Source organism: Quercus suber, unplaced genomic scaffold (assembly GCF_002906115.3).
Source record: "Quercus suber isolate HL8 unplaced genomic scaffold, Cork oak 2.0 scaffold_38, whole genome shotgun sequence".
NCBI lineage: Eukaryota > Viridiplantae > Streptophyta > Magnoliopsida > Fagales > Fagaceae > Quercus > Quercus suber.
In genome coordinates this window covers 1,040,941-1,065,586 of record NW_027069503.1, presented here as the reverse complement: position 1 = coordinate 1,065,586, position 24,646 = coordinate 1,040,941, and the positions used below count along the sequence as shown (strand labels likewise).

The 24,646-nt window shown below is 34.4% G+C and overlaps 1 protein-coding gene across 30 annotated transcripts; it reads right to left on the bottom strand.

Annotated features, from left to right (window-relative positions):
* Positions 1–3,658: 3,658 nt before the first annotated feature.
* On the bottom strand, positions 3,659–19,061 carry LOC112020017 (putative disease resistance protein RGA1). Of its 30 annotated transcripts, none has more exons than XM_065770983.1 (23): positions 14,758–19,061; positions 14,540–14,658; positions 13,704–14,114; positions 13,349–13,573; positions 13,041–13,182; positions 12,829–12,874; positions 12,208–12,269; positions 11,493–11,899; positions 11,118–11,371; positions 10,875–10,949; positions 9,776–9,956; positions 9,517–9,600; positions 8,782–9,175; positions 8,390–8,677; positions 8,187–8,254; positions 7,767–7,831; positions 7,601–7,669; positions 6,466–6,542; positions 6,213–6,289; positions 6,013–6,109; positions 4,691–4,986; positions 4,198–4,343; positions 3,659–4,074 (listed from the first exon to the last, which is right to left on the bottom strand). In XM_065770983.1, exon 1 carries the CDS (start codon positions 18,459–18,461, stop codon positions 14,790–14,792), a length of 3,672 nt encoding a protein of 1,223 aa, XP_065627055.1. In that variant the 5' UTR covers positions 18,462–19,061; the 3' UTR covers positions 3,659–4,074; positions 4,198–4,343; positions 4,691–4,986; positions 6,013–6,109; positions 6,213–6,289; positions 6,466–6,542; positions 7,601–7,669; positions 7,767–7,831; positions 8,187–8,254; positions 8,390–8,677; positions 8,782–9,175; positions 9,517–9,600; positions 9,776–9,956; positions 10,875–10,949; positions 11,118–11,371; positions 11,493–11,899; positions 12,208–12,269; positions 12,829–12,874; positions 13,041–13,182; positions 13,349–13,573; positions 13,704–14,114; positions 14,540–14,658; positions 14,758–14,789. The 30 variants fall into 30 exon arrangements, with proteins under 30 accessions (XP_065627055.1, XP_065627061.1, XP_065627051.1 ...); XM_065770989.1 differs by having other exon boundaries at positions 6,236–6,289; XM_065770979.1 differs by lacking the exon at positions 6,466–6,542 and having other exon boundaries at positions 8,390–8,483; positions 8,569–8,677.
* Between the last annotated feature and the right edge of the window lie 5,585 nt (positions 19,062–24,646).

Below are 24,646 nucleotides of genomic sequence, written 5' to 3'. Positions count from 1 at the left end.
AGGAGGTGAAGGACAATCATGCCCTCAGGCCCCAACCACTCCCTCCTCGGCTGGGCAGTGCTGAAACAGAGAGAGAAGCAGACGCAGGGGCTCGGGGGTATCCTTCCCCATGATGTTCCCTCGATTCTCTCCGTCCCTCTCGAGCGTTGGCCGTAGGAGACGGCAACACTCGAGCACCGCCCATGAGGTGAATTCATGCGCCTTCCTCGTCGGGGGTGTGCTCCGAGGAGAGACATGAGGTTTTCTAGCAACACCCCTCTGGGATACCTCGAAGGGCACCATCAGGATTACGCCCAGACTCGGCCGCACCGAAAGCCCAGTGGGGGCTGCGGCCATACCGGTTCTTTTCAGTCCCGGCAACAATTCCGGCGGGGTTATTAAAAGAAACTGTGAAGTTGGAAGAAGGTGTTTTGCTCTGTTTGTGCTGAGAGGTTCATGGGTTGTGGGTAACCATCTACTTACTTTAATAGGGGATGAGAGTTTGGTGAGAATTAATTCGTGCAGAATTCGAAAAGGGTATTATCAGCCGGATCAGTAATGAAATCTCCAATTTCCAAGGAGGCCACGGACGGCTGGACTCGTGTCAGTTTACGAGGGCATTAATGAAGACGCGTTTCGCGCACCGGAGCGTTGAGCGCGGAATACGAACAGACAGAAGGGCGAGTCATAAATGAAAAAGATGGCCTCGAGCTGGAGGCGAGGTTAATGCCACGTGTAAAGATTATGGCCTGATGCAAAGAGTAAATCATTCCCAGTAAAGCGATCTGAGGATAAACTTCCACTTACAAAAATACATATATATATATTATACAAAAAAATTGAAGTGGTAGACAGAGCCAAGGTATTGCATGGTCCTCGGACCCAAACCTATGGTAAAACTACACACCATTATACCTAAGTACTAGACAGAACCAAGGCATTGCTTATGGGGAAACTAGGTGCTTACAGAAAATTGAAGTGGTAGACAGAACCAAGGTATTGCATGGTCCTCGGACCCAAGCCTATGGTAAAACTACACACACCAATTATATTTTATAGAAAATTGAAGTGGTAGACAGAGCCAAGGTATTGCATGGTCCTCGGACCCAAACCTATGGTAAAACTACACACACCATTATACCTAAGTACTAGACAGAACCAAGGCATTGCTTATGGGGAAACTAGGTGCTTACAGAAAATTGAAGTGGTAGACAGAACCAAGGTATTGCATGGTCCTCGGACCCAAGCCTATGGTAAAACTACACACACCAATTATATTTTATAGAAAATTGAAGTGGTAGACAGAGCCAAGGTATTGCATGGTCCTCGGACCCAAACCTATGGTAAAACTACACACACCATTATACCTAAGTACTAGACAGAACCAAGGCATTGCTTATGGGGAAACTAGGTGCTTACAGAAAATTGAAGTGGTAGACAGAACCAGGTATTGCATGGTCCTCGGACCCAAGCCTATGGTAAAACTACACACACCAATTATATTTTATAGAAAATTGAAGTGGTAGACAGAGCCAAGGTATTGCATGGTCCTCGGACCCAAACCTATGGTAAAACTACACACACCATTATACCTAAGTACTAGACAGAACCAAGACATTGCTTATGGGGAAACTAGGTGCTTACAGAAAATTGAAGTGGTAGACAGAACCAAGGTATTGCATGGTCCTCGGACCCAAGCCTATGGTAAAACTACACACGCCAATTATATTTTATAGAAAATTAAAGTGGTAGACAAAGCCAAGGTATTGCATGGTCCTCGGACCCAAACCTATGGTAAAACTACACACACCATTATACCTAAGTACTAGACAGAACCAAGCATTGCTTATGGGGAAACTAGGTGCTTACAGGAAAAACAGAAGTGGTAGACAGAACCAAGGTATTGCATGGTCCTCGGACCCAAGCCTATGGTAAAACTACACACACCAATTATTTTATAGAAAATTGAAGTGGTAGACAGAGCCAAGGTATTGCATGGTCCTCGGACCCAAACCTATGGTAAAACTACACACACCATTATACCTGAGTACTAGACAGAACCAAGGCATTGCCTATGGGGAAACCAGGTGCTTATACAAAAAAATTGAAGTGGTGGGCATAGCCAAGGTGTTGCATGGTCCTCGGACCCAAACCTATAGGAAGCTAAATAAGTATCGCGCATTACCAGGGTATTATATGGTCTTCGGACTCAAACCCATAAAGGAAATAGATGATCCGAGAAAAGCCAAAGCGTTACTCAATGCCAAGCTAAAATACAATCCGTCGATTCATATTTGGATAGTAATAAATGGTCCTATGATACCAACAGTGAATAGAATACCATAGCAAAGCAAACAAGATACAGTATCATTAAACGAAAGCAAAATCTCAAGTATTCGATTCAAAAAGAAAGTGCACGATTCTCTTACAAGGCCACTAAGTCAGAAAATGGAATAATATCAAAGGAAAAAAGTAAAAAAGGCTATCCTAGGCTGTATGCTGGTTTCTTCAACTCAGTAGGTAAATCAAAAGGCTGGGACCAAAGCTCAAAAGTTAGATTTCTAAAAATCCGTCGGAGGACTGGCCACGTCCTGAGGTCTTTCCTGACCCTCGGTTACGACCTCCCCAACGCTATCTGGGGCTCGACCTCCTCGGATGGTTGACCAGTTAACGGAACCTCCTCGGCGTTTTGTCTGACTTTCAACCAAGGGTAGGGAAGACTCCTCCTCAGGAGGGCAAGCACGATCTCGCNGATGTGGCTTGATGTAAATGAGCTGCAAACAAATATTAATAATAAAATAATAAAAATAATTACAAAAAAAAAAAAAAAAAACTCTTGATACACTGAATTATGATCACAAAGGATTGGGAGTGGACCATGATTTCTCTTGCACTACAAATCCATAGGAGTCACATAATACGAAATCAAGACCACCAAAAAATGAAAAAATAAAAAATAAATAAGAGAAAGAGAGAGAGAGAGAGAAACAACATTTTGTGTGTGAGAAAACTGTGCCCCAAATGTGAGAGAGGATTGGAAATTTATAATAAGAAGATGAAAATAAGAAGAGTCAAAAATAAAGGAAGATAAAGGGATAGAAGAAGAGAGATATTAAGGTAGTTAGTAGTAGGAAGATGAAAGGGTAAAAGAGAGGGAAAAAGACTTGAGTGTGTAACAATAAGCTAAGAAAATTAATAAAAAGAAAAAGAGATAAAAGAGAGAGAGAGAGTTGGAATTAAGTGGATGTTGTGGCTACTGATGTGTCTCAATAGAAGCGCAGTAATAATAAATGCTACACTTCAACTTTTAGATATAATATAGATTAAGCGGAGTTTCTCTCATACAAAAAACTTCTTGTATGACAGTAACATAGACTAGTATGCTAGGTAAATTATGTTCTTGCAGAAATTTTTATTTTTCTTTTGGCCACCATGATCAGCATCTACATTTCACTTCTTTGAATTATTCTTTTATCAATTTTGGATGAAAAGGCCTAGGTTTTAATAATGAGCATTGTTATTATACTGGAAGAAAGTAAGAGCACCACAATATCTAAGGACCAGGAAGAACCGGTATCTCTGACTTAACTACAACAATAGAGACACTTTTTTCGCAAAATTGTAGCCTGGCATTCATAATTACCCTTTCAGATACCTAATATTTTTGAAAGAAACGTACTAAGGGGAAAAGATACATCATTTTAGTATACATATGAAAGTTCATTACTGCAATTGCAAATATGCCAGGACTAACATATTCATGAACTGTACAGGAAAATCTATACAAATATTTGATTTCTTCAAAATGTGTTGGACGAATCATGGACACTATCTAACCTCTATACACCTCTAAACATTACAAAAGATATATACAAAGCCTAAATTAGCTGTTTGGCAAGAGGACAACTAGAAGAAATCTATTTAGTAACTTTTTACTCAGCGAAGTCATAATTGCAGCTCATCAAGAACTCCCGCTTTCACAGAAGTTGTAAAAGAAATTGGATTGGGTATATTCAGAGTCAGATTGACTGAGTTTGGTCCCACTTGATGCCTATTTCCACTAAAATCTAGCTTTGCTCAAACACCCTCCAAGTTCTGGAACATTAAGAGAGGAAAAGATTGTTTGAGATGAGAGACTCCCTTGGAAATTAGGTTCAGAGAGAATGGTCACAACTGGATGATAATAAAATAACACTACGTTTATATGTATTGACGTACGTTTCTGTTGACAGCAGATAGTCTTCACTTTCTGCAGAATTGGTTCGAAGATAGAACAAAGCAGCCACCTTCTTGGGCAATATGGATCATTGTAGCTTGCCATATCTCCCTTGCTTCGGCTGTAGGTCGAAAATAAATTCCAATGCCTACATATGGCAGCATAAGAATTAAACAAAAGACTGAAAAACTATAGTTTGTAAGGAAACTCCTGGATATAAAGGAAATGCTGAACAACAACCCAGTTTAGACCTTACAAAATCACCTAATTGTGAAAATGGTGATGAATTATCCTAAATTATTCTATAGATATAGTAAATTATTTTACAGATAACAGCACAAGGTACACAAAAACACACACAAGAAATTTCTTTGTATCCAACAATGACAATGTTAAATTGAATGACAAAATAAAAGACATTAAAATAACACTCACTAGGAGTTCTTTTATTAGTAGCTATGACAAGACTGTAAATAAAAATGACAAAAGGTATACCTTCAGTAAATAAAGTCAGTTCTTAGAGAAGACATTCTATTGTTGCGGCAGATGAGGTCACCTATGATCAAGATTTGGAGTCTTATATACAGGCAGCAATGATGTCTCCGCTGATCAGCACACTCCACATTCTGATGCAATTGGCATTACCTTTTGATGTTTTCCAAGATACCAGTCCAGGGAATCGAAAACTAGAATGGCACTAAAAAGTGAGTATCCAGCACTTTTAACTACTCCCTTCTGGAAGCAGACTTCATATTTACCCATTTAAGTAAAAATCTGTCAACTTTTCAGACCTGCATAAACAAACATTCAACATGATTCAGTCACAACAAGACTAGAATTACATTTTCCAGTGGGTTATATGCGTCACAAGAAAATGCATTACAGTGAGTAATAGTAAAGCTTAAAGCTGGAAGTATTGACTAGGCACAAATTTGTTCAACCTTGATTAGCAATTAGCTACTATCCCTGATTCTTTTCTGGGTATACTGCAAAATTAACTTATGTAAGCATAGATTGAGCATTTATACCTGTATGTTCTAACTCTTTCCCTAAATTTGTGATGCCTCCCTCAATTGTTTTCAAATCAGTTTGCAAATTCTCACAAAATAATCATAATTCTATGGCAAGAAAACTGCATTGTATCTTGTTTAAACTTATTGCTGACAATGTGACTTTTAGTGTAGAAAATACAATTCAAATTGGATTAAAGCACAGCAGCGATATTTTAGATTTTTAATTATAGAAGATTTCATTGATAGAAGTTTTCAGTCTTATTTCTGAGTAATACAAATTAATTTTTAAGCCATATTGTATCAATTGAATAATTACAAACAAAATTCAGCTTCCAGAGACTTATGTCCATTGCCTTATCTGCAATCTGTAGGCTATTACCCTCCATACAGGGGTATGAAGTGGAGCACCCAAACAGTTTGGCCTCATTGTTAAGACAAGAAGACTGACAATAAGAGAAGACTATAACAAAAATTTGAAAATCCATTAATTGAAGCTTACTATTATATGCTCTTTGCAGAGATTTGTAGCAGTGATTATCTGTGAAATGATTTTAACAATCAATCAAATGTGCAAGATGGCAAGTCACCAGATGTATATCTTAGTGCATAACTTGATCTCAGACAAAAAAAGAAAATGCATCAAATTTGAGTTTCTAGTTGTTCTTCTTAATTGGGCTCTTCAATTTCTTGCAGACGTTTGAAGACCGAATATGTTTATTCCATTGATTAGTACTAAAATTTGATCATTCAAAACGAGATATATATGATCATAATCAGTATGCAAGGGTAATCCTAGATGTATACCTCATAATCTAGAAAACTGCTGAAGTCACTGCTACATCGACTTTAAGTTACGAAACCATAACATAGGATTTGAACAAAGGACAAATTGTCAGGAATCCTGTATATTCCAAGAAAAAAAGAGAGTTATTTCTGATTATATATATAGGAGATAGAATCGAACATGGTGAAAAGTGTAAATGCTGGGAAAGCCTAGGCCTCACTTGATGCATTGTTGAAGTGATACCTAATATACCCAATTGGCACTTGCAAGTACATTCAAGTTATGGTTCCAGCTGACCTACAACCAGAAGTCATTTGGTTGGGAAAAAATAAAAAGTAAGAAAACTGAAGACAGTAAAATTAATTTATCTTGAGAATAAATGTAACTGCAATTATGAAGTAATCCAATGATGAGTAATGCAGCTTAATCAACATTATAATTTGATCTCAAAAGAAAAAAAGATGTTAACCCACTCGTTTAATTTGGTTTGAATCTCAAGTTATACTTCCCCTTAGTGCACACTGTACAGCAAACTGGACTTTAAGGTCATCTACAAATCAATTTAAAATAGAATAAATAATTTGTCACTGAGTATTTCTCATGTTTAAAACTAACTCCAGATGAATTCATAACATTAATTAACTTTGGAGAAGCATGAAATATATATGTATATATATATATATGGCCAAAACTTAGAGAAAATCAAATTAGATTTTAATTGGATTCTCAATTTTGCGCTATGTGTCTTTTTTAATTTTTAATTTTCTGTCAAGTGAATTATTGAGGGTAAAAATTGAACAGTCCAAATCCAATTAGATTTTAAATTGGATTTCAATTGGAGTCCAATTTTTTGCCACATGTCCATTTAAGTTTTTAATTTTTGTGACAAGTGAATTATTAGGTGCCTAAACCGAAGAGTCTAAAAACAATTAAATACTAAATTATATACATATATATATATATAACTATTACATATTTTAGAAATGTATGGTTTTAAAAAAGTGTAAGTTAATACCGTGTATATTTTGAACCGTATAATTGTGATTGTTTTCAATTGTATCCGTGTATATGCACGGGGCTACCCACTAGTATGAATAATGAGCCCTAGTTAATCTACAATTGGTTAGTGAAAACTTTACAGTGAAGACAATGTAATAGTAACTAAGGAGCCCTAATCAATGCATTGTTGGTGGACCAGAATACACACACACAAATAATCTCAATAAGTTTAGAATTGATTGTACAAAAAAAAAAAATAAAATAAAATAAACTATGATTGTACAAAAAAAAAAAAAAAAAAAAAAAAAACTTTACTTTAGTTGTTGGATGGAAAAATTTGAAGATCTAAGAATGCTATGCAGAAAGATATGCTACACTATATGTGCACACCATTTTGAAAAAAAAATCATGGAAATTAAAAATTAAGTGCATAAGCTAGTCCATTCAAAGTGATATATTAAACATAAGGACATTTGAGCAAAAATACCAATTTTATATTCTTTGAGCTTAGCATAGGAATCAAAGGTTCGTCTAGATAATTGGAACATAGGCAATCTTGATCAATCCATGCTGAAGTACATAACCTCTAGTTGGGAAATGAAGGATTACCAGCATGGCAGCATCTGCTATCTAGTGAGGCACCACACCCTTGCTGGTAGATATCTCAGCTTCTTGCAACTGTTTATAGACATCTCATCAAATAAATAAAGGTTCTGCAACTATAGTGGAAAGTGAACCACTCTAGTTTACTCTTTTTGATTTCAAAATATCTTACTTGGGATTGTTGAAGTAGACGAGGCAGCAACTTGAGCTTAGCCACATATAATGTTTGATTTGTGCCTGCAATGTTGGACGTCTTTTAAAAAAATTTAAAAAAATTAAAAGGCTCTGCTAAGAATACATCAACTAATTTTTCTTTCTTATATGGATCCAGATTATTCTGCCAAATTTAGATAACACCACAATGCAGGGTTAGTATTAAGAGCATTTACTTTTGAAACTCCAAAGAGAATCTAACAAGGATATGGGAAGGTTTTGTTTTTCCATTGATTGGATATGAGAATCTTTAGTAATAGAGAAAACTTAAATTTCACAATTTGTAATTCAAGAATAAATTCATGTATGTTGTTAGAAATGGAAAAGAAAAAGTTCCAAAATGAAAAACATGGAAAAGAGCAAATTAAGAAATGTGTACATCATTCTGAAGAATTCCATATAACACGAACAAGGTCATCAACACTCCCTATTGCAGTCAATTTTCCACTGAAATATAAAGAAACAACAAATTTGAAAAGAACAACAATTTTTGTGAATAGTACAAAAAGTTAAGAATAGGAAAAAAAATTGATAATAAATTTTTTTGGAAGTGAGACAATAGAAGAGAAGAAGAGAACTCACAAATTTTAGTGAGAGGAAAAAAAAAAGCATTGGAATCAATTTGTAAGTCCATCTTTTGCAATTTCTGGATTATGACCGATCTTTCGTCTATAATCTAAGGCTTCACAAGATTATAAGTTAAAATAAATCCTCAACTGTGCCAAATCTTCCACTTAGGTTTCCATTGTGTGGGATTGCACCTCTCTTTACTGGAAGGTAGTGCATTGTTCTTGGGCTTCATTTCTTGAAGAGATACGAAGCTGCCCCACAATTGTTTTGGAAGCTACAAGAAAACAAACATGCTGCTTTCTGAATGAAAAGAAATTAAACACGTTAGCTCCAGAATGAAAACCTCAAATCCATAGAGGGTTCCTTGAATTCATAAATTTAAAGGGCTTTAAGAAAGAATTTACCTGAAAAGCTGGTTCGATCATGGCTGAAGGCTATGAGTTTTACTCCCAGCACCATTTCCCTTCATGTCACCAAATTTCATGCAATTTTGTTGCTATCACCAATGACTTCTAATAGTAGTTTTCTACTTCTTTCCTGCACACTGACTTCCGACGAGCTCTGTTCTACGTCACCCACCACTCTAGAAAGGCTCCAACATCATCAACATTTAGTGACTCCAACTGATGATATAAATAGGTATCAATATAAAAAAGATGAAATGACATTTACTCACCATAAAATTTTGCAGGAATTTATAATAAGTAGGGGAAGAAAATGAATTGTTCCTATCCTCACTGCCCTGACCTGACTAAGTTCAGCAGGAAATCTCATATTCCATCTTTTCCCTGCCTTTGCCTTCATCAAGAAGAGCACATTATGGCTAGTATTGATGTAAAGTGTCTATTTTTCATTTTTGAATATGACATAGAAGCTTGGTAATTACTGATCCTTAATTGTATTTCAAAATTCTAGCATTATGTTTATTATGCTTAGTGCATTCTAACTTTCTGAAAAGAGAGCAAATTAAAAGTATATAAGAAAACTTAATGATTGGCTAAAGTTCAAGAACATATAATATTGGGAAAATAAAAATAATTTCATGGGAATTGAAACTTTCTAAAAAAAAAAAAAAAAAAACCATTTTTATGCATTCTATTATGTTGGGGGAAGGGCAAGAAAAAATAAAATAACAAAACCTTCACAAGAAAGAGAATTAGACAACTGAAGCACCCAAACTTGTTCGCACATTAGAGGACATAAGTTGAAAGTACCACGTCTTCCTACAGAAACATTATGCCCAAATTATGTGAAAAAACTTGAAGAAAGTAAAAATGTTATGTAAGAAATAGCAAATAATCTATGAATAAAAATCGTCTATTTTATTCTAATGTGAAAAAAAAAATTACCAATATTAAAGAAGAGAAAGCGTAGAAAGTCAGTTTTGGATGGACTTACCACCAGCCTTTCCTGATATCACATAAACTTCAAGATGCTACTAGAAAACCTGAGGCATTACATTTGCCACATCCTTCCTCTTGATGATGTAATAATGTGGTGAAGCATTGTATGGGTGCACATGCATCAGCTTTGTGCAATCACATAATTCTTATATGCTGCTCCTTAATAGAATCTTCCCCTAGGGCCATCAGCAATAGAAAAAACAATTATAATATATGATGATTTTTCTGAATAACCTTCTCATATGAAAACATTGTGATAGCACATGAACCAAGCACAAAAGATTCCTTAGTTTATTGTTATTAATGTATGCGGCCTAAGATTAATATCCAATAATTTGGCATTTATTTTATTGAGCTAAATCACTAGTCTAGTTTATTGTAATTAACATATGGAAGAGTATAAAGCTTCAAGCTCCTCAAGAACCCATCGTGAATAAGGAACTTTTATATGATATTGAAATCTCAAATGCTAAGAGGTTGAGTCTTGGTGGGATGGCAAGTGCCTTTCTCCAAAAACGATAAGTCATGAGTTCGAGTTTGGGAATTACAAAAAGTGGGAGATTTGTGCATTGAGTACAACTTTTTTTTTTGTTTTAATCTCAAATGTTCAATTTAATTAGCTAGATTTTAAATTTTCTATAGGGAAAAGTTTAATATATACACACCCTTGGTTGTCAATGATTAAATAGCTTAATAAAGAACACAAAATTTTGCTAAATTCATAAGAGAGACAAAACATGTCAACAATTTTAGTTTGAAAAAGCAAAGTAAAAAATATGAGGTTGGTGATGATTTGCTAAGTTTAGTTACCTTCAAGACTAAATTGTATTGCATTATTACAAAATGGTGGTCTCAATTGTTGGGAAATGAGATTTCAAGTGTTCTTGGCCCAGTTGACTAATAGAATACAACCAACACTAGTCATACCGAAATAATTTCCTAAGAATATTGGGAAAATATTTTCTTCATCCTAAATAAAAAGTTAGAGAATGTTGTAGAAAAAATCATAGCGAAAAAGGGATCTTTGGAATGAATGGTATATTATTTGGAATGAATTAATACTTCATAAACAAGAAGATATGTGAAAAACTTACCAACTTTGACGAACTTCTATTAAACTCCATAAAATTAATTAAATGTTCTTCCAACTGAATATAATATAGTTTGGACTGCATATCAAGGCAATGATTTAATTCATAAAATAAGAAATAGATTAAAAATAAGATCAGAGGAAAGCAAACAAAGAAAGTAAGACATTAGGGAAATTATGAATGTAATTAGTTGATTTAAAGTAGAGTATCAGAGAAGAGAAGAGGATTAAGTTTGAGATAACTGACCACACATTGTTGTGATAATATATGTGTGAACTTCAAACAGCTTCCTCTTTAATTCATTCCTCATCATTGGACCAGAATTGGTCAATAACTAGCACTTCTATCGTTTATCTTGAGGCAGTTATGAATGAATCGGTGTTGCAATTTGGTGAGCTGATACATGGCTTCCACTTTAGGCCAGATAAAAATGGTTCTTGCGTCCAAATAAGTACAAAATGTTGAAGAGAGAAAAGGTTGCCCAACCACTCTGGCAAATTCTACATTCCATAATATCAACAAATTTACTAAATAATAGTTGAAATAAAGAAATACCAAAGGATAGATGCTGTTAGAAGGGTGAAATCAGAGGAAACGAAGATGAGATTTGGGGGAACTCACCAATTTTTAATGAACTTCAACCAGATAACACTCAAATCAACACTCCATTAGACCGGGAGCAATCATTAACCATTCTCGCAGCAACCAATAAAAAATATCCAGCTTTTACTGTAAAGTGAGCATAACATGGCAATAACTTCTGGCAAATTATCGACCACTCTGAATAACACCGGAGAGCATCTCTTTAGTAAGGGATTAGATCTCTTCCTTTGCTGCCCGAAAGTACCATTCTTGTACCCAAAATTCAGCTCTTGAAGAGAGAGAAAAAATTTAATCATGCACCAAATCAGAAGCTTCCATTGACAGCTCATCTGCACAGCTCAAAAATATGACGCCTCAAACTAAGAATGCACCTAGGTGTCAAAGTTTGACTGATTGAAATCAGGGCTTTAGAATGGTGAAGAATCCTGTGCCAAATCAGAAGCTACGGTTGGCTCTTATATCAAAGAAATGCTATGTACCGCTAGTGGCTTAAATATTTTGAAATATTGTCTAAGGAAGGATGCATTGCCATGAACAAGATTTACAAACTAGATGCACACGATATAGATACAACGCTACCAAGATTTACAAATTCACTTTTTAAAATTTTTGAATTTGAAGTATTAGAAACAAATAATTTTTTAATTTAAGTATTATAAACAAAGAATCACGCTTGCATTTTGTTATGTTGGAAAAGAAATAATGCCTTGGACAAAAGTAGAAATTTAAATACCTGAACTTGTGAGTCAGATAAATACATTTCAGCCCCCAATTGGATAACAACCATCAAATAACCTAAATATGTGAAAGTGAGTACATGCTGGGACAGAAAAATGTGAAATCTAAAAGAGAAAAGGAAGAAAATGAATTGTTCCTATCCTTACTGCCCTGACTTAGTTCAACAGGAAATATTATATTCCATCTTTTCCCTGCCTTCACTTTCATCAAGAAGAGCACATTATGACTAGTATTGCTGTAAAGTGTCTATTTTTCATTTTTGAATATGACATAGGTGCTTGGTAATTAGCGATCCTTAATTGTATTTCAAAATTCTTGCATTATGTTTATTATGCTCAATGCATTCTAACTTTTTCAGAAAAGAGAGCAATTATTGATCAAGTTGTTAAAAGTATATAAAAAAATCTAATGATTGGCTAAAGCTCAAGAAAATATAATATTGGGAAAATAACAATAATTTTGGGGGAATTAAAACTTTCTCGATGACACTTATGCAAGCACTATCATAATACATAATCCATTTTCATTCATTATATTATGTTGGGGGAAGGGCAAGAAAAAAGAAAACAAAAGAACCTTCACAAGAAAGAGAATTAGGCAGTTGAAGTACCCAAACCTGTTCACGCATTAGAGGACCTAGGTTCAAATACTACCACGTCTTCCTACAGACAAATAATGCCCAAATTATGTGAAAAACTTGAAGAAAGTAAATATTTTATGGAAGAAATAGAATAAAATTTTTCTATTTTATTCTAATATGAAAAAAAAAAAAAAACATTTCTAGGATTAGAGAGGCGAGAGTAGAAAGTCAGTTTTGGATGGACTTACCACCAGCCTTTCCTGATATCACATAAACTTCCTCTTGATGATGTAATAATGCGGTGAGGCATTTTATGGGAGCACATTCATCAGCTTTGTTCAATCATAAATTAATTAATTGTTCTTCCAACTGAATATAATAGAATTTGGCCTGCACATCAAGGCAATATATTTAATTAATAAATAAGAAATAGATTAAAAAATATCAGAGGAAAGCAAATAAAGAAAGGAAGACATTAGGGATATTGTGAATGTAATTAGTTGATTTAAAGCAGAGTATCAGAGAAGAGAAGAGGATTAAGTTTAAGATAACTGACCACACACATTGTTGTGATAATAAACGTGTGAACTTCAAACAGCCTCCTCTTAAATCCATTCCCTGTCATTGGACCAGAATTGATCGATACTCTCAGCACTTCTATCATTTAACTTGACGCACTTATGAAAGAATAGGTTGTGCAACTTGGTGAGCCAATCCATGGCATCCACTTGCATCCAAATAAGTACCAAATGTTGAAGAGAGAAAAGGTTTTCCAACTACTCTGCCAATTTTACAGTCAATATATCAACAAATTCAGTAAATAGTAGATGAATTAAAGAAATCAAGAGGGGTAGATTTTGTTAAAAGGGTGATATCAGAGGAAAAGAAGATGAGATTTTGGGGGAACTCACTAATTTTGATGAACTTCACTCAGATAGTAATTAAATTCACACCCCATTAGACTGTGTGCAATCATTAACCATTTCAACAGCAACCAATAAGAAATATTCAGCTTTTACTGTAAAGTGAGCATAACATGGCAATAAATTCTACCGAACTATCGACCACCCGAAAGAACTCCAGAGAGTATCTCTTTAGCAAGGGATTGGTCCTCTTCCTTTGTTCCCAGAAAGCAGCATTCTTGTACCCAAAATTCAGATCTTGAAGAGAAAAACTTAACCCTGTGCCAAATCAGAAGCTACCATTGACGCCTCATATGTGCAGCGTAAAAATCCTCAAAATATGACTCCTCCAACTAAGAATGTGCATAGGTGTCAAAGTTTGGCTGATTGAAAACCGTGGCTAGAATGGCGAAGAATCCTCTGCCAAATCAGAAGCTACCATTAACTCTTATATCAAAGAAACGCTAAGTACCACTAGTGGCTTAAATATTTTGAAATATTGTCTGGATACATTGCAATGAACAATATACACTACATATATCAGAAAATGAACACAAAATAGATGCAACGCTACCAAGATTTACAAACTCACTTTTTTAATTTTTTTAATTTTAAGTATTAGAAACAAAGAATTACGCTAGCATTTTGTTATGTTGGAAAAGAAATAATGCCTCAGACGAAAGAAGAAATTTAAACACCTAAACTTGCGTGTCAAATAAATACATTTCAGCCCCCCAATTGGATGACAACCATCAAATAATCTAAATTTTTGAAAGTGAGTATATGTTGAGACAGAAAAAGCGAAATCTATAAAAGAGAAGAGGAAGAATAGGAGATGGACTTACCACATTGTTTTTGTATTACTTTGACCAAAAATATCTTCAACTTCTCTAATTTGGTGAGCGGCCCCTGAATTTTGATCATTTGCAGCTCTTGAAGAGAACTTTCCTTTTTTCTTTTTATCCTGTGAGAGAATAAGGAATAAATCAAATTAAAGAAAAAAAATCTATGCGTAATCATTGATAATTGTCTGTTTTGATTAATTCAATATGAGAAAACTTACCATCCTGATCTGTCTTGGATTAATATGCACAACTACCCTTTAATGTGATACCCGTGGATCCAGATATTTGGAATATGGGCAATTTTGAGCCACTCTGCGCCGCTTCCCTTCACACATCTTTCCTTTAATTTGGGGCAATCCCAAATCTCTAAATAGGTGAGGTGTTGCATGGCTCCCGCTGTTGGCAGATACATCAGGTTCATGCAATCCCGAAGATCCAAGTTTCGAACAGAAGAAAGGTTGCCCAACCACTCAGGCAAAGCTTCCATCTGGTCAAACTTACGTATCGAGAGTTGTGTTAGGGCAGTAAATCGTTGAATATCGTCTGGGAGAGAGTTGAGTTTAGCCCATCCATACAATTTTAGTGTTTCAAGGGATGCGTGTTGGATGGAACTGAGACGAGGGAAAGCATCCAACTCCTCACAAAACCCACCAATACTCAAAGACTTCAAGCGGGTGAGGTAGTCTAACCCATCTGGCAAACCCATCAATCTTTTACAAGATGTAATTGTTAAAGAGGAAAGTGAATGCAAATCCTGTAGATTTGGAATTGATATCAGATTAGGACACTCATTTATCCCCAATGACGATAGAGATATACATGATTGTAGATCAATTGGTAGAACTTCATCACTACACGATATCGCTAGGGTTCGAAGAGGTAATGCCACACCTTTTATACTTGGAAAGGACCTCAGATTAGGACAACTTCTTACCTCGAAATTCTCAAGGGAACGAAGGGTGTGCATTCCATCCGGCAAATAACTCAATTTCTCACAGTTTGATATTTCCAGCGACCGAAGAGAAGTGTAGAAGCCCCATACATCCCCGTGTGGTGATAGGGATACCAAATCATAACAACTCCATATCTTCAAAGACATAAGACTCGAATTATTTTTAAATAACTGCTCTGGCAAAGAAGCAAGTTCTGAAATTCCCCCAATAACGAGAGACGTTAGTGTGGCAAGCTTGCTGCTAATTTTTTCAAATGTCGTGCTCTTGGTTTGGGAAATTACTAATTCCTCAAGAGAAGGAAAATGACATGGAGCACTTTTAAGTTGCTCACACTCAAGAATGGTCAAATCCTTAAGGCAAGGAAACACCGATCCCGTAGATGTTGGCTCCATCGCATCCGTCCATTCAACTAGATTTGGCATCGACGACAATTGAAGACTTTTCAAACACGGGAACAATATTTTGTCGTAACCACCATCATTATAGTTGCCGTAAAACTCGGTTCCTATAGATCTTACATTATCCATCCTACTTATATAAAGATCCCTAAGACAAGGTAGAAGCCCGAGAGTGGGAAGAACCTCACATTTCTTGCAATCAATTAATTGGATATCAATCAAATTGCTATATAGCAAAAAGCCATCCCTTGCATCATGACTTGTCAACATCCATGATGGGAATTTCTCCCCTCCAAAACCAACAATTGTTAAGCTCTTCAAATATCGGTGAGGTTGGAGTCCTTCCAACACCTCTTCATCATTATTGTGGTTGCCTTCTCTTCCCCCACTCCAGCAAAATCCCAATGCGTATACTTTGGCCTTTTCTACTAATTTGGCGGTTTTGGAGGCTTCTTTATCTTTCACATGCTCTAGCCTACGAATGCCTAATATTCCTTTCAGTTGATTTAAGCGTCCCAATTCTTCGATCTGAAAACCTGTGCCTTGACCCACAACGAAACATTGCAAAGTTTGCAGACAAGTCAACTGCCCTAAGCCTTTAGGTGTTCGCTCAATTTCATAACCATCAAAATAAATATGTCTCAAATTAATCAAATTTTTTAGATCTTCTGGAAGCTCTTTGAGATTATAACAACCTTCAACTCTTAAAGTTTGCAAATTGTAGAGCTTGGTGATGGCCTTTGGCAACGCTTCGATGGAGGTATTTGAGATGCTGAGAAATCTCAAATGTATTAACTGGCCAATTGAACTTGGCAATTCTTTTATACTGTTTCCATATAATTTTAAAACACGTAAGCATTCAAAATTGAATATTATGTTGCCAAGTGCAGCATTTCCTGAAATAAATGTGCGCAATTTCCAGACACCATCTTTTAAAGATGGAATTCTTGGTGTACTTTTGCCCTTAGATTGGACCACCAAACGTCGTACAAGGCTAATACCATCTACTAAATCCTCATTTAAAATTAGGGTCTCTGATTTTGAAACTAAGAGAACAAGATCATGTACCAAATCATGCATCTTGCATGTGATAATATTACCATAATCATCCTTTTTCTCATCTTGGAATAAGGAATTCACCAACAAGATATCAAAATACATGTTACCAATATCCTCCATCACCAAACTTCCTTGATTTGGTTGAAGGAAACATTCAGCCATCCAAAGTTGAATTAATTCTTCCTTGTTAATCTCATAATCTTTAGGAAAGATTGAACAATATGCAAAACACTGTTTAAGAGATGGTAATGGAAGATGATCAAAGCTCAATTTTAATATTGGTAACATTTCATTGCTACCATGTGGAGAATTCAAAATTTCATTGTTTAGAAGTACTAACCATTCACTTTTCTCTTTTTTACGACACATCGTCCCTCCTAGGACTTTTGCAGCTAATGGGACCCCTCTACATTTTTTGGCAATATCCCTTCCAATAGCCTCTAAATCTGGAGTTAGTGGAACTCCTTCATTAAAAGATACTTTTTTCTTGATTATAGACCAACATTCATCTTTTGATAGTTCTTTCAAGTTAATAACTTGTGGAAGTGTCTTTGTAATTTTTGCCACATCTTCTTTGCGGGTAGTTAAAATAATGCTGTTTCCCACATTCGGATTAATTCCTAACAGACAACTCCTTAAATTATCCCATTTTACAGATTCTTCATTCCATACATCATCAAGTATTAGAAGATATCTTTTGCCTTGCAACTCCTTTTTAAGGCATTCTAATATTGTATTCTTATTTTCTAATGCCCTTGACTTCTGGGTAAGGGATTCTAGAGCCTCTCTCAAAATCCTTTTATTATTGAAATCATCAGAGACACATACCCATATTGTCTTATCAAAATGTCTCTTTACTAGCTCATGATTGTACACTAATTTTGCTAAAGTTGTTTTTCCCAAACCCGCCATTCCTACAATAGGAATGACTGAGAGTTGTTGATTGGTTGCACTAAGCAGCAAGTCTACTATTTCTAAGACATCATCTCCCCTTCCTACAATTTCTGAATGATCAACAGAGGAGTCTGTCTCGTCTGTCTCTCGGTTTGGGATTTTCTCAGGATTTGCATTTACTAATTTTGCTTTAGTAAGTCCAAATCCATTTGCTTCTTCATTAATCTTTTTTAGCGAATCACTAATAGTCTTAACTTTGTTGGCCATCTTGATACGAAATGCAATGGGGTTTGAAAATGAAAAGAAGAAGCATACCTTTCTCTTCATTTGATTTCGGATCTCTACCTTCCGCCGGAGAATCTCGTACTCAAGCTCGTCCATCACATCATCTGCATCATAAGCAACATCTTGAAGTCTCTGCAGCCAGCGCCTCACCGACAGATCAGTCACTTGCTTTCTCTCTGCATCAGCCAACACATCTTGGATTATCTCCACTGACTGACGAAGCCGTGTCAGCTCCTCCTTGAAACCCCAAGCAAGGCTGATCTGCTCGGTAATAAGTGGAATCACCTTGCTTAGTATTTCCTTAGCAACATCAGTAACGATAGCCTCAGCCATGTTTTCTTTGGTACGTACTCAGGTAAAAATCAGAAATAAGCAAGAAGTATTTGGAAACTATAGAGGAAACAGGATAGTAAAGACTAACAGCAAAAATATTTATATAGAAGTGAGGAACATCCACTTGCACCGTCTATTACGTGAGAGAGCTAGCGCACTATCATTACTTAAATATTTGTCCGTGGGCCAATGCATATATATATTAGTCAGATTCAAAACACATGTAGTCAGTCAACAAAGTTCATCGATGTACTAAAACAATAGAGCAGTTGAAGTTGATAATATCGAAATAGCTCGCCCCCAATTGCAGTCTTGCATGTGAATTACGGTCAACATCTATCTTCTTTATATATAGATTCACATTATAAGAGAATCAATACAAAAACACTCAGTCAAGAGAACTAAAGTAATAATACAAAATTAAAATAGCTGGCCACCATCTACTTCAATCTTTCTTTATATCATTATGATAATGTGTGTAATGAAGTGTTGTAGCTAGTGTGTAGAGAGTCGTAATGAAATTACTCTTTGAGATCTTCTTCAATTACTCAATGTATACCATGCAGTAAAGCTAAGTCTATCATGGACATATATGACTCATTCTCATCAGCTATCAATGAATTTGTAAAAGAAATCAAAGATACGCGAGATGCCTCAGGCTCTCAGCAATGTTTTGTTTGGTGATTGAATATTTCAGAAATAAATTGGAAGTATTTCAAAATCATAGAAGAAATTGTGATGTCGTATTATTACATTGATAGAAGAGAGAATCACATCAACTTGCACACGTGCCTTGGGGGTCTCCCTACTCTGTCTCTTTAATCCAAATTGAAATTAATGGGTTAATGGGGACATAATCATGTGATTGTGCTAGTTAATCATCATTAAATATTGGTCCATCCAAGGTCCAACATGCGTTCACATTTTGAGTTTTGATAGACTCAATACTCATGGTAGATAAGCCGACAAAGTTAATTAAAAAACAATATTACTGCAGAAAAAGTTGGCCACCATTTGCATGTGAATTGTGATAGCAAATATAATAGTTTCACTGAATCACAGTATTTAGAAAGAAAAAAAAAGAAAGGTTTCAAATTGCGAAAAAACGATGCATAATATTCGCTCAAGAGACCTAATATATGTATTATTTTATTACACATGCATTTCAGCATCAACATCAATCTTCCTTATGGAATTTGCTATTGTGTCTAATGAAGTCTTAAGCTAGTGTTTCCTCACCAAAAAAAAAAAAAAGTTAACTGATGCTCTAAAAAAAAGATGCCACCTGCATGGATTTGCTCAATCCCACATCGGGGAGAGACGCCTCCCCACTTGTGAGCTCATGCTTATAAGATTCATTAATTAGACCCTACAAAAACCTTATTGTCATCATCTAATAGATTAATTTGTTTAATAATTAATGGCCCAATAACCTATGTATGGATGGAGATAGTGTTATATTGAAACATTCCTTATGTACAAAGGGTTCGAGGGATACTCAAGTTGTTCCACCACCTTTTGTTACTTAGTAATATCTATATGGGTCCGGTTAATAGATGTCCTTAGAGTATTTGTTACTTGATCATTTTAGAAAAAAATTTGTACCACTTTTATGAAAAATAGTATTTACATTTTTTTTCTATAAAAAATTTCTAAAAATATTTCTTGACCCAACGTCCTTATGAAGAGTCGTTCCCTTCCTTTGGGCAAAGGGACATGTACAGTTTGCCTTGGCCACCAAAATTTATAAAAAGTTTCCGAATGTATATATTTTTATAGTTTTTGTTTGTGTTAATATTAGACCCCAAAATTGAGAGTAACCGCCATTCCAAAAAAAAAAAAAAAGGAACTAACCCACCCAAAAAAGAGTTGAGCACATAATCAGTGGTCTCCAAAAATAGTTGTTAATAACAGGTAATAATATTCCATTTTTTAATTAAAAATATACTATTAATATTAAAATAATGTTTCTCTTTTTTAGTTTTTTCCTCTCTTATTTGGTGAGTTTCAGTTATTGAGTTCAAAGAGTAGCTTTTTAATTAAAAGAGAAAAAAAAAATCTCTTAGAGATTTAAAAAAAAATTATTTAGGACTAAACTTTTTGTAGTTGTTGTTAAGTTTCAAATTGTTTGTCGAAGTTTGATTTAGACTTAAAATGTTAAATGAAAGAACTATACAAAGGAGATTTAATGTTATTAGGGGTGCTTTTACTCATAAAGAAATTTTCTCTTGAATTTTTTTTTATTATTTGGAACTAAACTTTTTGTTGTTGTTGTTAAGTTTCCAATTGTTTGCGTCAATACTTGATTTAAACTCAAAATATTAAATGAAAAAAGAAACCCTAAATAGGGGAGATTTAATGATAGGGAATGATAGTACACTACTCAAAAAAGGGGGGAAAAAAAGATCTTTTTTTTTTAATAAAAAATACCAATAAAAAAAAACACTACATAGAGGAGATTTAATTCTAGGAGTGATTGCAAACTACTAAAAAAAATACAATAAAATGATGGTGATTCTTTTCTTTTCTTTTTTGTTATATCAATTGCAAAGTAGGGAATTTGTGTATACTTCATAAAGTTTATAAAGATGACAAGTTCTTTTCAATATATACACACACACGTTTGTGTAAATGTATGCATGTATATGTGTTTAGAATTTCTCTTTATTCATGTATCAATATGTAATTCATCTCACTAAACCAAAATTTTTTGCTCTGTCCTCAGTTGCTTGCCCTTACTCTAACCCCAAGCCCCCTTTCTCACCATGATGTCAATTGCTAAAGCAAGATTTAAAAAGGAAAATTGAATGTACCAGAAAGAAATAAGGAGGGTTCCATGTACAAGTTAGACATGATAATGAATAATTCTTAGGTATTCTTGAAGCACTGTAAATGATGATCCCACCATGAATGTAAGAAGATGAAACACCATTTCATTATACTCCAGAGCTATCTATGAATTTTCCATGGTTAACTCACGCTTAGAGCTCAACAACCGCTATAATTACCAAATACCCACTTTTTTTTGAGAAAGTACCAAATACCCACTTGCCCATTAGAATTATATGGTTTACATAAAACCAACACATTATTTTCATTTTCAAAATTTGGGTACTATGAATCTCCGTTTAGTTGCCAATGCAAGAAAACTTCAAGATGGTGACTACTTATATCCTTCTGTTGATTAATGCTGTACATATCCTTCAAGTTCATAGCAGCTTAAGTTGTGGTAATCCCTGCTTAGTTTGCATTAGTATGTTGTCTATTATTATAAACTAGTCGTAGATCCATGCAAAGTGTGAGAATATATAATTATTTTGAGATATGTTATAATATATAATTTATTCTTTAAATTTTATTGTAGATAATCTGTTCTCCCTAAAAATCAAACAATTTCTAAGAGTAATTTTCGTCCCTCTATTTTTACAAATATATAATTTTATAATTTTTTATTGATATTATTCTTTTTTGAAGTGGTCCATATTCCTCTAAGTCTCTCACTATGATTCTTATTATATATTATATTTTCCTAACTTCTTTTGGTAGAACTAAAAGTTTTAAGTTTCAAATTTATTATTCAAATTCTCATTCTCTTAAGGAAGTTATTATGATAATAAAAAATTATCATAAAATTACAATTGGTATTACTCAAATAATTGATAATACTCTCAACCCAAAATTTTCTTTTTTCATTCTTGAGTAAGTACATTGAAATGGACCAAAATGGAAAAATGGACCTAATTGGACTGAAATGGACCAAATAAACCGAAATAAAATGAATTGGATTGAAGTAGACCGAACTGGACTGAATAGGTCGAAGTGGACCGAATGCCAAAATGCAATAAAAAAAAAATTAAGTCAGAAAGAAGTGAAAAAATAAAATAAAATAAGAGTGAATGATTGTGTGAGGGGGTCCTCGCACTCTAAATCTGTAATCATCAAGCACAAATGCACAATTGACACTTGGGATTGGCATTCAATAACAATTTTTTTTTTCCTAAAATAAAAGAGAGGCATAATAATCACCATTGGCCGCAAATATTGTCCAGTGGCTAAAAGTTCGAACAGAGAATAGATTACAGTTGATAGATATATGAAATGCTTTCTTAGTCAGTCAAAAAATAACTATAATACACTTTATATCATTTTGATAATGTGTATAATAAAGTGTTGAAGCTACTTTAGAAAGTCGTATTGAAATTATTGGTGGAGCAGAGGAGTTTGAGTAATGTTGTTTGGGTGTTTTTGATATACGTATAAGTGAAAAAATATGTATAAAATTGTTTAAAATATGAAAATGTGAGTTTGAGGTTACCTACCAAAGAGGCTCATATTTTAGAAATATGTTGGAAGTATTTCAAAATAATGGAAGAAATTGTGATGCCGTATCAAATATACATTGGTAGAAGAGAGAATCACATCAACTTGCACACATGCATGCCTTGGGGGTCTCTCCGTCTCTTTTATCGATATTGAAATTAATGGGGGACATAACCATGTGATTATGCTAGTTTTTTTTTTTTTTTTTTTTTTTTGATGGGAGATTATGCTAGTTAATCATCATTAAATATTGGTCCGACGTCCTAGATAGGTTCAATGTGCATTCACAGAATCACATTTTGAGTTTTCATAGACTCAATACTCATTAATCATTATGGGTGGCAATTCGTGTTCACGTGTCGAGTTTGTGTTGTGTCAACTTATGAGTATTCGACAATACAGGTCAACACTAATCCGACATGTTTATTAAACAGGTCAAGATTCCTCAACCCTAACACGACCAATTTATTAAACGGGTAAATCGTGTCGACCTGTTTATCAGATTTTATTAAAATGAAAAAAAAATTATGAAAAAAAACAAATAAATTTTTTTAATATAAAATTCAGAACTAACAAGTAATTGCATCACAAATAATCATTCAAAACTAAAGCATATCACAATATCACAAATAATCAATCACAATATTTCAAAGAAAATAAACTACAACAACTAATAAGTTTATATACCTAGAGTTTGAATGATATATTGGTAAAATGTCATATAATTAAACGGGTCAGATGAGTCAAACGGTTCTATATGTTCAACACTAACCCAACCCGTTTATTAAACGAGTCAACCATGTCAATCCAAATATGACACGAACCCGTTAAACCTCAACCCATAACCTGCTAATTTCATGTTGTGTCATGTCGGGTTCACGGGTCGTGTCCAATTTTGCCACCCCTAATACTCATGGTAGATAAGCCGACAACGTTATTTAGAAAACAATATTACCGCAGAAAAAACTGGCCGCCATATGCATGTGAATTTTGCATGCAAATATAATAGTTTATCTGAATCAGTCTTCAGAAACAAAACAGAAATGTTCCAAATTGCGAAAAAACGATGCTTAATATTCGCTCAAGAGACTATATGTATTAGTTTATTAGCTACACATGCATTTCAGCATCAACATCAATCTTTCTTGTGTAATTTGCTATCGTGTGTAATGAAGTCTTAAGCTAGAGTAGAGAGTTGTTTGGAACAGTTCTACAAATCAACCAAGCTTTTAGTAATACATTTATGGAAAAAGTTAACGGATGCATTAAGAAAAAAATAATTAATTTTTTATAAAAGTGATTTTAAATTTTTTCTAAAATGATATATTAACAAATACATTAAAGACACTCATTAATTAGACCCTATGAAAACTTAATTGTCATCATCTAATAGATTAATTTGTTTAATAATTAATGGCCCAATAGCCTATATATAGATGGAGACAGTGTTATATTGGAACATACCTTATGTACAAAGGGTTTGAGGAATACTCAAGTCGTTCCACGACCTTTTGTTACTTAATATCTATATGGTTCCACTGAATGGAAGCTCTTAGGATATTTATTAATTGACTATTTTATAATGATAAAAAGTTTATAATACTTTTATGGAAAATATAAAAAGTTATCAAAAAAAATTATTTACATTTGGCCTAATTCAGTCTTATTCAGTACACTTTGGTCCTATTTGGTCAATTATGTTCAATTCAATCCACTTCAGTCTTATTCGGCTCTATTCGGTCCAATTTGGTTATTTTCGGTCCACTATGGTCCAATTCGGTTCATTTGGTCATATTCGGTCCATATAGGTCCATTTAGTCTCATTCGGTCCTACTCCATCAACTTTGGTCCTGTTTGGTCCATTA

What these genes read in the sequence shown, in the direction of transcription:
- LOC112020017 (XM_065770962.1), bottom strand. Translation starts at nt 18,461, where the DNA reads ATGGCTGAGGCTATCGTTACTGATGTTGCTAAGGAAATACTAAGCAAG.